The 14,992-nt window shown below is 29.1% G+C and overlaps 1 protein-coding gene across 4 annotated transcripts in view; it reads right to left on the bottom strand.

Moving 5' to 3' along the window:
• LOC143189115 (neo-calmodulin) overlaps window positions 1-14,992 on the bottom strand; it is a 278,660-nt gene that overhangs the window by 45,915 nt on the left and 217,753 nt on the right. For all 4 annotated transcript variants that reach the window (XM_076393794.1, XM_076393795.1, XM_076393792.1 and 1 more), the window contains one exon: window positions 9,430-9,678. In XM_076393794.1, the coding sequence (XP_076249909.1) occupies window positions 9,430-9,678 (249 nt within the window). The remainder of the gene's footprint in view (window positions 1-9,429; window positions 9,679-14,992) is intronic.

Raw genomic sequence — 14,992 nt, 5'->3', positions numbered from 1 at the left:
ATACTAAATAGGTACATTTCACCGATTCTTTTAAAATAAACATAATTCATATCTTCACTCAAATGTATCGCATAATAACTTAAAATATCATTACTCCGATGTGTGTTGTAGTGAGAGACCGCAGGGGACTTCAACGATACTAAATTCTCTACATAATGACATAAACAGGTCTATGAAATTAAAAAGGATTGCGCAAATATCTCACATACGGCTTGTTTCATTTCGTTTTAACCTCGACCTGTTCTTATTGAAATTCTCTATAGGTACAACTCAGTTCAGCATTTAAACAAAAACGGCGACCAAGTTAAAAACTTGCTTTTGTAACATGTAATATATTACTAACGTATATGGAAATATTTACACGGTAAGCTCGCCTTCTTCGACCCGTTCAATTGACCGTCATTTAACCGATGTAGTTATTCTGTCTCGAAATGTAGTGGCTTTCAAATAAAGGTCTTGCGAAATGATTGCGTGCTACATATATCTGCTTCGAAACACTCTTCCACGTGCTTAAATATCATTTTAAATGTTTTAAATATTTTTCTAAGTTGTTAATGCGATTTTGTTTACTGAAACGTTTAATGGATATAATACGCATGTCAATACTTTATAACGTCGTTCCGAAATTCAAGATACAGCTACTCAAAATAATAAGCAAAACATTCTTGGGTTTATTTTAGTTAAATCGCTTTAAATGTTTTTCTTGGCTGTTCACGGAACTGAGCGATTTTTTTGAAACACTTAATGGAGTATATGAGACATGTCAGTATTATGATATGCATCCTATCTTGGTAACTTTTTAATTAGGACATATGTATGATATGTAAACATAATATATATCATTTTTATATTTAGTGTACAAATAAGTTTCAGTCGTTTTCAAAAATAAGACATCAGTAACAAACAAGAGTGCACTTTCGAGGTGGTCCCATTGGAATCAAATTAGGATCTGTTTGTTATCGAGGGAAACGCTCAAATTTCAAGGGTACGTACAAAGTTTTAACATATGTTTTATCTAAAATAATCAGATATTGGTGTACAATGTTATTGCTGAACAAAATATGACAAAAAATTGGAAGTCATTCAGTGCAAAAGCTATTCAGTTTGCTTTATAAGCATTAACTATAGCATATAAGGCCTAGTAGAAATACTGTGGACAACTGCTTCTATAGTGTAATGTTTAAAGACTTTAGCTCCCAATCGGAGATCGAGGATTCGATTCCCGGCGGGGATAATAACTTTTTGTTAATGTTTAATTAGAATATTTGTCAAGTTACCTAGGCTAGGTAGCGGAGTCCGGGGCCTGAAGCGCTTCTTATTTTCAACCAATGTTTCTTTATTCTAATTTTTGCTCATACTTTTACTCCATTACTTGGCCTACCCATTATAATATTAAATAAAATAACTGTGTAATTTATTGAGTAAATATCTAGTACTAAAAAGAGGAAAATAAAATGTTTCGGTGTAAAATGTTTTGTGAAATGATTCGGACAGTGAGCGGAGTAAGCACTGTTAGTTTCGGTGAATTTATGCCTTACTCTTTTAATTCAAGAAATTCTCCAACTGGATCCCATCATTTGATTTTAGAAACATATGATAATCTTGGTGTGAAATAAGTTGTAAGTAATTTTAAAAGTACGCGAATTTGACATCAACGACAAAAAGCATTGTAGAAAGAAAAAGAAAAAGCAAAAGAAAAATAAATGAAGATGTGGAAATGTGAGTTAAAACTGATTCATAACATATTTCATTCTACAATTTTTTTTTTATTCGGATAGAGGGCGGAGTAAGGGTTATTTTTGGTGAAATTATATTTTACTTTTTGTAATTTAACAAGAACTGTAGTTTAGAGACATATGATAATTTTTACTTAAGTGAAATATGTTGTTGTGAATAAATGCAAGAGTATGGCTTTGAGAATGGCGACAAACCAGCTATGGACAATCTGTTAGTAGGGCAGTAGACTAAACAAGATATCTGGCGAACAACTGAATATATTTGATGTAATTCACTCCATTGGTTACCTTATTTTACAATAAATTGTCTATCTGTGAAATATGATTTCAATAGCTAGATTTCAATAGTGTGGCTAGGACAGAAGCTTTTTCTTTTTACTTGCAGAAGGGAGCAGTCTGTCGGACCTTATAAAAGCTGGAGATAATATATATCGAGAAATGCACAATATTAATTGTCATTTAGGATTTTATTTGGTTCACCAATCTGTGAGCTTGTTCTATTATTCCGTATTTGTTTCGGAAACAAAATCGGTTCTCCGTATTCTATTATTACACTTTAGAATATTACAACTTTGTATATTACAGGTAAAACTTATAGGACACTTAAAGGGTTATAAAACATAAAATTCTAATAAATAAATGTCGAATTATTTATAAAAAATGAACTGAATTAATTTGCACTCGCAATACATATAAGTCCATATACGCCCCAAAAAAGTTGAAAATACGGGGAAATGCTATCTATATATATATTTTTAAGTATATGTCAGCCACAGACATCGTTTGCCTATCATTTTACCGGTATTTATGCGATGGTATAAATTTAGTTGAACTTTAAATTATTATAAAATATTTTGTGTGGTTAATCTTTTATATTAGTGATTTCCTAATAATATTTGGGTATGCAACTCTTCTTATTAAAATATGATCCGCAAACATTGCTTAATTTATAATACTTCAGCAAATAATAACTTTATTTCACCTAATTTATGTAAAATATCGAAATACAATTCGAACAATTTTAGTTTTTATATTTGAAAAATCAAAGAAATTAATATTTTATAAAGAATATTGCAAGTGGAGATTTCAAGGAGCCTATTTAGAAATTCGATTTTAAAAATCGAAGGTTATGAATGTCAAAATTATTCCATTTCGGAGCCAACTTTGCAATTAGTTGACAATTTATGGGACCATCTAAAATTCGAGTATCCTCCATTTGAATATCGGCGATGAAATCGTCAATGTTGCAGAACCGTATTCAGTTTATTTTTGTTGTGACTTGAGGAATTCCGAAAATGATATAAACATATTTAAATATTCGAGAAAACATTGTGATCCAAGGTTTTTTGTGTTTTATGGATAAATATATATATATTATACTTGACTTATTTAATGTATTATTGCCAAAAAGTTGACAAATTCTGCAGTTATTTAAATTCTGACATTGGATAAAAATAATATATATCATAATAATATGCAGAAATGTGATGTTTTGCACAATTTGTATAATTATGGTTAATATACTGATTTATAGAACGCTTTTTTTGGTTGCTTTAAATGTCTCTTAGTAGCTATTGTATACTCGGTGTTTAATATTTTTGGTTAAGGTGAGCACTATTGGATTCTATTTATTTTCATTGTTTATTTATTGCTACAAATTTAAGAAATATTTTTCTACTTGAACAGTATTAAAAAAATTGATCTGTATTGTTTTTGTTCTAGTGTGTTTTACATATTTTGATCTTTTTAAAGTTATACCTATTCAGATACTGAAATGAGATATATCTTATTAAAATTGTGATATATACTCACAATAAAACTCAGTCTGTAAAATAAAATAATAAACTCACATAATTTTGGGCTTAGGTTATGCTATTCAATTACCTGCATCAATAGGTTTTGAAACAATTTGCTTTGGGTGAATACCTTGCTTCTCTTTCAGACTTTAGTATTCAGCTTAAACAAATTTGTGTTGATTTGCTTCATTAATTATCTTCTGTTCAAGTGTTTCATGTGTTAATAATACGTAGTGTTATTATTAGTGTTGGGAACAATCGACTGAAATCGACTATCGACTGTTCAGTAACTGACTACTTTTTACTATCGACTATTTCAGTCGCTATTTTTGGTTCGACTGTTTTTACTAGTAACTGTTTTCGTCGATTGTTTTCAGTCGCTATTTTCGGTCCGACTGATTTTATTACTATTTACTATCGACTGTTTCAGTCGTTTACTTTTAGTTACTATTTTCGGTTCTGTTAGTTCATTCGACTGACTTTTAACGTTCTGGCCTTCCGTTCTAGCCGCGATTTTGAAACTAATGCACCGAATTTAAGCTTATATAGTTTTATATGTAATATATATGGTTTTATGTTTTTTTTGTAGTTTGCTTGTGAATAACTATATATTGTAAATTAATATAGCAGCATTTTGGATCGCTAGTTTTCGAGGGCAAAAAAAATTAAATTGTAAATGATGGATGATAGTAAGATACTTTTGACTGGCATAGTAGGTAATACTTTTGACTGGTATAATAGGTAATACTTTTTTAATAAACTTTCGCGATTTTTGTCCAAGCCTCTTGTTTGTCGAAACTTTTTTCCTAAAATCTTGAAAACCAAAATTAGGTACCAAAGGTTTCAGAAATTGCACAGATCCAAAAGATTTGAAATCTTTTTTACGGTAGCAGTTGTTAAATTTCTTTTAAAAATATTAACCGTAAAGAGGTGAATAAAGCATATTAAATATTTGTAATAAATATATTTTCTGATAGGAAAATTCTACTTTAATATTTAACAATTTATTTTGTTGGCTATTAAGAAGAGCACCACAATTTTTATTTGTTAACGAATAGACTATCTTAACAGAATATTTTCAACTTTTAAAGCCCATTGAAATAATGACCACCGATTTATCTGGAGAAAGATATCCCAATGATGTCTTTAATTATACGGTTAATAAGAGGACTGCAACATTCCATCAAATCCAGGATTTTAACAAGTGGATGGGGAAATAATGACAAAATTGTCTATTAGATGTCATCAATAAAAGACTAGCAATTTTAGAAATGAATATGATATATGGGAAATCCATATTTTTAGATCCTAGATTTAAAAAAGCAGGATTTTGTATTGCGAATAATGCTGTGGCGATACAAAAAGGTATCACAAAAGAGGTATTTTCCATTCTAACTTCAAAAAATACAAATATAGTTCCACAACTCGAAATTCAAGACAAAATTACTAAGCAAGAATGTATTGACAACTGGAGATATTTTGATAAAAAAATGGCTAGAATGAAAGAAGTAATTACTCCAAGTACTGCAGCAACTTTGCAGATTTAGCAGTATTTGGAAATTCGATTTATCAGGCGTTTAGAAAACACATTGGATTTTTGGCAAACCTATAAAATGAAACTTCCTGAATTATATCAGTTACACATAAAATATTCTTCTATACCTGCAACATCTGTCCCCTGGAAACAAGTTTTTTCAAAATCTGGGCAAATAATTAATGATCGAAGAAATAGCGTTACGGGAGAAAAGTTGAACATGATAATACACAGTAATTTTTTCAAAAGTAAATTAAACTTTTATTTAAAAAGGGTGTGGTAGTTATTGTACGATCATTTTTAGGTTCATCATGGATTAGATTTTTTAATGATTAAATTATTAATTATTTTTTAGTTATGGTTATGGAAAATCTTTAAAAGTTCTTAGGGTTTATTTAAGTTGTATTTTACTATTTATATTTATCATGCTGTTATTCAAAAAAAGCAATTAATATATTAAAACACGATAAAACATTTGTGGTGTTATTATTCCATTCATTTTTACACATCCACAGAACATTCAATATGAAAGCAATCCTACTTCCTTTAAATTTATTTTATTTATTACATGATAATAGAAATTACGAAATTAGTAATTTTGTTTTCCTTTTCTATTTGAAGGTTATCACGTGAATGAATAAATATACGTTTCGGTTATAGTACCATTGGAGAATATAAAGACATTTAAAATTAACTGCTCCAAGCATTTATCTTCTTTCCTATCTCACATTTTATACAGACAAGAATTCGTACATCTTCGTCTGACATCACGAATGGAATAAAACAGCCGAACCGTGTATTTGACTGAAAATAGTAATTACTATTTTCAGTCGCTATTTTTTTGACTATCGACTGTTTCGACTGTTTTGGGACTATCGACTGTTTCGACTGTTTTTAGTCGATAGTTCCCAACGCTAGTTATTATTAACTAAATTTACAACATCCATCTTGAAGATTCCTTAGAATCAGTTGTGCAACTACACAACATTAGTTAGCACATATATTAAATTAATCAATACTTCCTTTTTATTTGGTTCAATAAATCAATTATGCCTCGTTTTCCACTTGAATTATTAATTAGTGTGTTTTTGCAGCAGGACAAGATAAGTAATATCTAAGATACGTTAAGATAAAATGAGCCGTTGGTGAGAAACCTTTGAATGTTTTGGCTTGTAATATCAAATTAGATGTAAATATATTATGCGTGCTGTATACCTCAATAAGTCAGAAATAATGGGTAAACATCACGTGGTACCAAGTTGAAAATATAATGGTTTTAAGCAGCTGTAATTTAAAAAGCTTAAGTTAGTAGAAACTGTTAGAGCATATAAACTAACCAAAAACTGTATAGCCCTCGCATTTTAAAATGCGCGTAATATATTATTCGTGGACGACTTGGCTAAATCTCTAATTAGATCTCAGTATTACTTAATAAATGTTTGTGGATTATTAAAAAATTGTACTCCCTAATTATACAAAACTATATGTAAAAAACGGTTGTAAATGTTGAAAGAAGATAAGTTAAATTAACATTATCAAGTGAATCGCAAACATACAAACAATACCAAAAAGTAGATGAGAAATTTGATATATGAATATTAGAATGAGGTTAGTAGTAAGAATGAACTTGAACAAATGTTTGAATGAATGAATGAGACAAATTTGATTTCAGTGATATAAAAAATAAATAAGTTATGTTATAATCATGATTATTTACAAATTAGTTTATTTATAGGCTTGTTTTATATTGATTATTTTAATATATTAAACGCAAGTTTTTTTTGCTTTGCATTCTTTGAGTTTGAGAATTGTATAATGCAATAATAATGAGGTTATATCTTGCTTGATGATTATGATCAACGTGATATTTTATAGTTTATATTGTTAAGTTACTTTGAATAGAAACAATGATTTATATGTTAAATGTTTTGCAAATTACATTATAGAATAATAGTTGAAATATGGTAAGACTTACTAATAAGATAAACTGACTGCTAATTGGAGTTACTTAATAAGAGAAAAAACTTAAGAAACAGTGTGTATAATTCAGAGTCGTCAGAAATGTAATTAGTCTCTATATATATTCAGTACCGTATTAGCCCATAAGTACAATAAATAATTGCTTAGGGCATAACGTCTAGGGAGCACTAGAAACAGCACCAACAATTTTGCTAGAACATAAATTCAACTTATAGACAGTGGGCACATTTCCAAAATGAAAATTAGTTTGAAGGCATGGAAAAAGTGATGATTTTCACAGAGAATGTTTTGAGAAATATTAAGTTACGTTAGGTTTTTGTTTATAGTTATTCTTGCATACATGTTTATTCACAATATATTTTTAATGGGCGGGTTTTGTGCTTTAGGTAATTTATCTAATTCTGTGTTTTCTATATTAATCATCGAAGTGGCACTATACCCAAATGTGGCATTATGAAGTAATAATATCAAAGAAAATAAAAATTGAACAGATATAATTTTTTTAAAAATGTTTATTGAACCTGCACTTTCTATTTTATCAACGTTGCGTCAATAATATGGAGGTTGTAAGGTAGAATTTGGGATATATTGCAATATATGTTAATTCATTATTGTTGATTATCTGAATAGAAGAGGGAGTTTATAATTATAAATGCTCTGTCGATGGCAAAAAGCTCTATCGCCAGAATATCTTTTATAGGAAGCTGAAATCATTGAATATACATTTGAATATCGCAAGTATAAGTTGCACCAATATATTCCACTTTTTTGAACAGATATGACAAATATTTACAGTGTTCCGCTTCTGTGACCTAAGCGAAGATAATTTTATGTTTTGATATTTGCAATGTTTTTTAGGATATCTTCCCAAGAAGGGAGTAACACTTTTTGGAATCAATCATATCTCTAAATAATAAATATTGGTATATTGAAGTATTTCTCTCCTGTAATCCAGGTGGAAATACTTCTCTGTGCTGATATTTGCAATGTTCCTTGGCTACTCTCCCAAGCAGATATTCTGTTCATCGGACTAGGTAGGCTCGTTAATGCATTTTGGTGTGCGAAGTGCAATGCTTTTCCGTATGTATCCGATTACTTAATAAAATTTTCCTTTAAATCAAACGACAAATGTAATGAATATATATGTTTATCGTCTATATAAAGTGAATAACCGAATAATTTTAAATAAAAAGCTGTTATATTATATAGAGGAATATCAAAACCATCGGCTTTAACAGTTAGGTTAAGTTGTATAACACTTTTTTACTTTGATATTTCATATTTTCATCAATAGATATCGCTGATTAAAGTACGAGTATATGCCATTATCTATCTAATCAATTTTGTTAGGCGAATTGCATGGCGTATAGATATTATTTGTTGCATATACCACTATTAACAAACCTATTTCTGTCATTAATCTATTAATCGGAAAGAGCTAGACCTATATCACTGGTGCCAGTATTATCTAAGGTTTATGAAAAACTCCTGTTGAAAAAAATAAAACCGATCATAGAGAGAAAAAACCTAATACCAACACACCAGTTTGGGTTTATTAACAAGCATTCAACAAATGACTAGGTCCACAGAATAACATATGTTATTAAAAAACCTACGAAAGTAAAAAAGTATATTCTTAGATTAGCACAAGCCTTCGATAAGGTTTGATATGAAGGCCTTGTTCATAAACTACAGAAAATGTTACCAAAACAATACACCGAACTATTAAAATCGTACATTACAACCAAAATGTTTAGAGTCAAACGAGAAGAAGCTTACTGTACAATAAAAGAAGCTAAAGTAGGTGTACCACAAGGAAGTGTACTGGGGCCAATGCTTGATCTACCCTACACTTGGTATATACTAGAAATGGAATATTACGATGGCTATATTTGATGATTATACTGCTATTATAGCTGTAGGAGGCAATAGTGAAAAAGCCTCACGAATATTACAACAGGCAAGTGACAATATAAATAATAGGACAAAAGCTTGGAAAATAAAAATTAACTAAAGTAAATCTGTGCATGTGTAGTTCCTACAATCAAACCATACAAGCACCAATAACATAAAAAAATACTCTCATTCCATATAGCAACAACTTTAAATATCTCGGAATGAATCTTGTTGCAAAACTTCCCTGGAAGGAACGTATAAAGAAGAAAAGAGAAGAACTGGAATTGAAATAGAGGAAAATGTATTGGCTAATTGGAAGAAAATCACAATTATCCATTTATTAATCCATGTTTTTATCTTCAAGATTTAATTGCACTACTTTACTGAATTTAATTTACAATGAATTCATGTTTAATAACAATCACTTAAATTTAAATGGCATACTTAAATTATCAGACATATCCCCTCGTTGGAATTTTACACTCACCAAATTAATAGTAACTATCAGATCGTGTTGATGATGTTTTCCTTTTTTCGGTTTTTTTGTTTTCTTGGCGGCGGCCGCAGCTTCGACTTTGGCTGGCGCCTGTTTTATCGGCTGGCCTTTCTGCTGCGCGGCCACTGGTTTCTGCGAAGTCTTACATGGTGTTTTGGGACCACCCTTAGACGCGTGCGTGGGCGTACGCGGTCTCGGTTGAGTGACGTGTCCACTACCATCGGCCGGTTTATTACGTGCCTGAAAAATAAGAATAACCGCATTATTATGAACTACGTAGCTTGTTTTCAAAAGCTAAATAAAATGGACATCATTGGCATGTTCTAGGCGTGCGACTACAATGGGAACTTTGCTTAAATAACACCAATTAATTAATACATTAATTTTGGTAGATATTTTTAAATTTTTATTACCAGTAAACAATTTGTATATAGCATTTGTTTTTTCTAATACTGTTTTGTGTCTGTCTGTTCGTTGATTCGAATGGAATTTTATTGAGATTCCAATCTAATGTTTACATAAATCTATGCAAATTTTGTACCTATACATAACTTAATTTTTTTTTGTTCGGTCATTTGACATCTTTTAGTACATTAAGTTTTAAATCTCTTAATAATTTTTATTACATTTTAAAGATTTGATCTTAATTAATTAATACACATTAATTTGCTACTATTATTACTCGCATGAATATATCAAAATAAGTGCGGCATAAATACATCCGAATCAATATTTCAAATAAAAACAATTGTACAATTATTAACAAACATTATACAATTTTGTATGGTTTATGTCGCTTCAATCTTTCCATTGCATGCTGTTTGTCCTGTGCCTTATGTTGTCTAATGCTGTAATATAATCTTGGATAAATTCATTAATCCATTTGATTTTGAGATTATCGTGTAAACCTTTATTGCGTTGGATTAATAGTTGGTTAATGTCTTAGCAATCCCATATCCGCAACTCATAAATCTAAATAGACTTTATAATTGACTAATAAATCATTCTGTTTCATCATCAATCATTCGATCAAGTAGGCAGTTCTTTGACTTGTTATTTGTGTCTGATCTATTAAGCTTTTGGCTAACATTGTTTTTCCAATTTAACCTACCATAGAGATGGATGCCAATTGCATCCCTCAATTGACATAACAGTCGATTATAATAACATAGATGTATATATTATAATAGTGACAGTAGTATAATTGTAAATAATAATATGTTGTACATTACATTATTAACAATATATATTGCATTTATCAAGATTATTAAGAGATTTTTAAGAGTAAAATAATTTTGACTGCATTTATGTTATCTTGGTAAATACTAGATATTTTTTTGATTGATTTATTAAATTTTCTAGGGCTATTTTCTAAGATATTTTTTCAAGCCTTTTGAATGTTAAAACATCTTTCTTTTTAGTTTCAACGAATAATAATGTTAAAATATTCCTGTTGAACTATAAAAGATATTATTATTGTATTTAAAAATAGTGCAATAGTTAAATAGTTGATAAAGATTTATTGAGATAATGCATTACAAATATTTTTTTTAGTCATAACCCTTTTGGTCTGTACAATCAAGTCAAATACATAAAATATAAAAATAATTTTACATCATTAAAAATAAACTCTTGTCTTGAACGTAATCATCTCTTTCGTTTTCTTTCCCAAAGAAAGAGAAGGAATACATACATCTTCGCTTAACTTATGGCATAGTAAAAAAACATTAGTAACCACCCGTTGTAATAAAATAGAAATACATATATTACTTTTATCACATTATGTTACTTTTACCTCCCAAATATTAAAATACAATGAAACATATGTGGGATTAATATTCCATTCCTTTCTTTACACTGTCACTTGCCAAATTCAAATTATTGAAAGTGAAATGATCTATGCCACACAAAGAATCAAACAATTATCTCCGTCCGGTTTCAAAATTAATACGTAAAGAATTCGAATATCTTCATATGTTATCATGAATAGAAAAATAGTCGAAGCGTGCATTTGACTGAAATAGTAATCAACATTTTTAGCCGTTACTTTTTTTGAATATCGACTAGTTCGACTCTTTTTCAACTGTTTTAGTCGATAGTTTCCAACGCTAATAATAAGACGTATATGTTGTAAAGATCCATAAAGACTTCAGAAGGTTGATGGGTCTCAAACATGTGAAAACCAATAAACTATTGAAGTAAAACGAAAGGTTATATATAAAAAATAGATCTGGCGAATTCATAAAAGATTTAGAATCGTTTGAACAAATCTTAAATATCTCAGGTTACTTCAATTAAAAAGATAAGCTTACACAGGTTTGTGTTTGATAAGATTTACGGTGTTCTTGGAATGGTGTTATGGTCAAATTTACGGTCAATTACGGTCATACCCGAGATCCGTAAAATCGATCTTAATGTCAAAGATGAACTATGTTTCTATCTGTAAGTTATATGGAATAATTAATAAAATTAATAGAAAAGTAAAACAAGAAATTAATGTTTGATATAACATAATAAAGCCTTATTATTATGGGAATAAAATTTAATTATCAACATTGTTACTTGATGAAGATGTCATACAGAATATATAAAAAGCTAATCTTGTAGATAGTTTAAAGTAAATATATTATTAGTAATTATGTTTATAGAAATTGATATTACTAATCACAGTTATATGCTGATATTATATCATTATTTATTTCAGCGATATTATACATCTAAACTTATTAGTTCGAATTAAAGTAATAAGATTAACCAAATAAAACTTGCAACTATATTGACAAATATAGGTGTGTATTGGTTTCGATAGTTTAAAAGCGATAACTTCGACGACGTCTTGGTCAACCAAAAACAGTGTTTAATAAAAAATACTTGGTGATGTCAAATACAAGAGCTAACAAAAGTTTATATGCATTTGATATGATTTAAAATACACAAGTTTTAAGTGAGTGACACTGAATGGAATGATTTGTTGAAATAGGAATATATAGTAGCACTGAAAGCAATGGAAGATTTATATATTTGTGTTACGGTGGTCATCAATGACAGCCTCTTTCGCATATTATCGTCATACGTAATCCACTGTTCATTTTGTGTTGTTAATTTTCAAATTTTGTTTTGTTTCAGCAAAGATTCACAGATGGAACTTGGCCTATTACGTTTTTCACGGTTAATTCATGTGCAACTTAAGTATTGAGCTTTTAACTAGTATTCTGTCTTCCTGCTATACACAAAGATTATTATGGTTCGACTCAATATGTCAGTATACCCCTTTTTTTATCTTTAACTGACCTTTACTTAATCAGTGAGCCTGATTAGCTATTTAAAAGGCACCCATAACAACTTCTATCCAGCTTTATATTTTTATTTGATTATTATTATTATAATAAATATTTGTTTTTTTAGATCTATCTGTCACTAAGGTTAATGTATAGCTTGATAAGAGTATATTCGGGAGATGCTCTCTATCGAGAGATATTTTCCATACAAATCTTACTAATTCTACATAGTAGACTTAATGTCTATGGAGAAGATTTTTCAGACAGTATATAGTTTATGCAGTTTGAGTATTGTGAGCTCTTGTCGGAGAACAATCCCAATGTGAGTATGCTCAATCTACCATCAAGTCATTGTTTATTTAGTTGATTTATTATTTTGTACGTTTGTTTTGTTATTGTTAATAATTTCGAAGGAAACAATTTCAACCAAGAATTGACTGTGGTACCGCGCCAGTTCAATCACATGAAACCATCATTAGTTAATATTACTACTGACCCAAGCATTATCATATTCATCAGATACAGCTACAGTATAATAAATAATAAGTTTATGTTACTTAATTTTTTTTTAAACAACGGGAATAAATACATTAAATGAATGTGAAGCAATGAATAAGATGATGAAGTAACTAATAAGAGATTATCCTATGTTTCATCGTAAATTAAAATTAGTATAAAATAACCCGATAAAACACAAAGAAAAGCGTCATTTAGAGGGATTTGTAAAACTCCTTTGGGATTGGCTTGGTGACCTTTGTCACGAAGCCTTTTATAGGCTCAACTTCATTACATATTAAGTCCATTCCTTTTTTATCAAAACTTTTATGTTTGCCTGCTGAATACATTGACCTAATAAATAATGGTTGTGTATATATTATATTTTTTGGAATACAATACTAACATTTTGTTTTAAAAGTAGATAGTTTATACCTTTATAGTTCATTTAATATTATAGTTAAAATAGTTTAACTTTTATTTTTCCACTGTTATAATTAAAAATATTAAATAATTAAAATTTTAATTTACTATTTTAAAACTTAAATCTAACTGAGATTTTATGATTTCTCTTATATCGTCGAAACTGTAGTTAAATATATTCTTTCGGGTTAGTTGAAAACACAATGGATAGTCATTATTTCTCTTTTTAAAAGGACACTGGAGTCTTATTATTCATCCCAAAATCAAAAAAAAGATTGAAAACTTAAAATAGGATTATAGAAGGAATGCTGCTTCATCATACACAATATTTTTTATTAACACAAAAAATTATAACGAATATAACGTAAAAAGAACGGAATTAAAGTTTAAAATATTTGATCGTAGTTTATATTGTTATTTTTGCTCTATTATTATAATTATATGTTTTAAAAATCCACGTATTTTACAATCGTAGTATTATATCTATAGGCCACTAGTTTAAGCAAACTTGAAATTCGGTTCCCATTATTTTTAAATTTATAACCGACTTCTTTTATATTGTTGGTTTTGTTTGTTTGTTTGAAATATTTTACTACTTTTAACAAATTAGGGTTTATCTGTATTGAATCTACAATACCACGAGAGCTATTTCGCGATTGTTTTTTGTGAAGTATACCGAGTAGCTAGTCATTAGCTCTAATATCATTCCAAAATAATAATAATCCAGAGATAATAAGAATACCAGAATATAATAAGAATGCCAGAATACAATAATAATTTATAACTTTTTTTTGTTTCTAGCGGAGATTTTATATTACGGTTTTCAATAGGCATTATTTTAGTCATCAAAACAACTTGTTAAAAAAAGTAGATTGACGTTGGATTGGATATAGTTCTATAGTTACTCGAAGTATTCTTTAATATAGGTTAGTGGAGTTCTGGCAATATCATCGAAGTTGAACCTGTAAGATCATTGAAGGTGGTGCTCAAAGTTTCCTAGCCATACACTATTACAATTAAGAAAAATCCATTGATTGGCTTTGAAAAGTGACCCCGTCCGCAGATTTCTAATATAAGCATCGCAGTTTATGTTGTAAAGTCACCAAAGGTGGACTACGCTTGGTGTGAACTAAAGTAGTCAACTTAGACAGAAGCTTTCAGTTCAGATTATTCTAATAGTACATTGCAGTAGCTCAGTTGTTTAACCAAAATTTTGGAAATCAAGATGATGTGATGTGTTTACATTAAAATAGTATTGTAGAGGCAGTGTTCTCTATGCAGTCAGTTCATGTAAAAGTTATACGTTTTATAACTTTTTTACTAAATTTAAAAATACTACTATAACAGATTGTTATAAA

This window comes from Rhynchophorus ferrugineus, unplaced genomic scaffold, assembly GCF_030347505.1.
Source record: "Rhynchophorus ferrugineus isolate W39M unplaced genomic scaffold, kcgeb_rfMv2 rfM1, whole genome shotgun sequence".
NCBI classification, from domain to species: Eukaryota; Metazoa; Arthropoda; class Insecta; order Coleoptera; family Curculionidae; genus Rhynchophorus; species Rhynchophorus ferrugineus.
The sequence above is the reverse complement of the archived record's forward strand: the minus strand, read 5'-3'. Positions and strand labels throughout refer to the sequence as shown.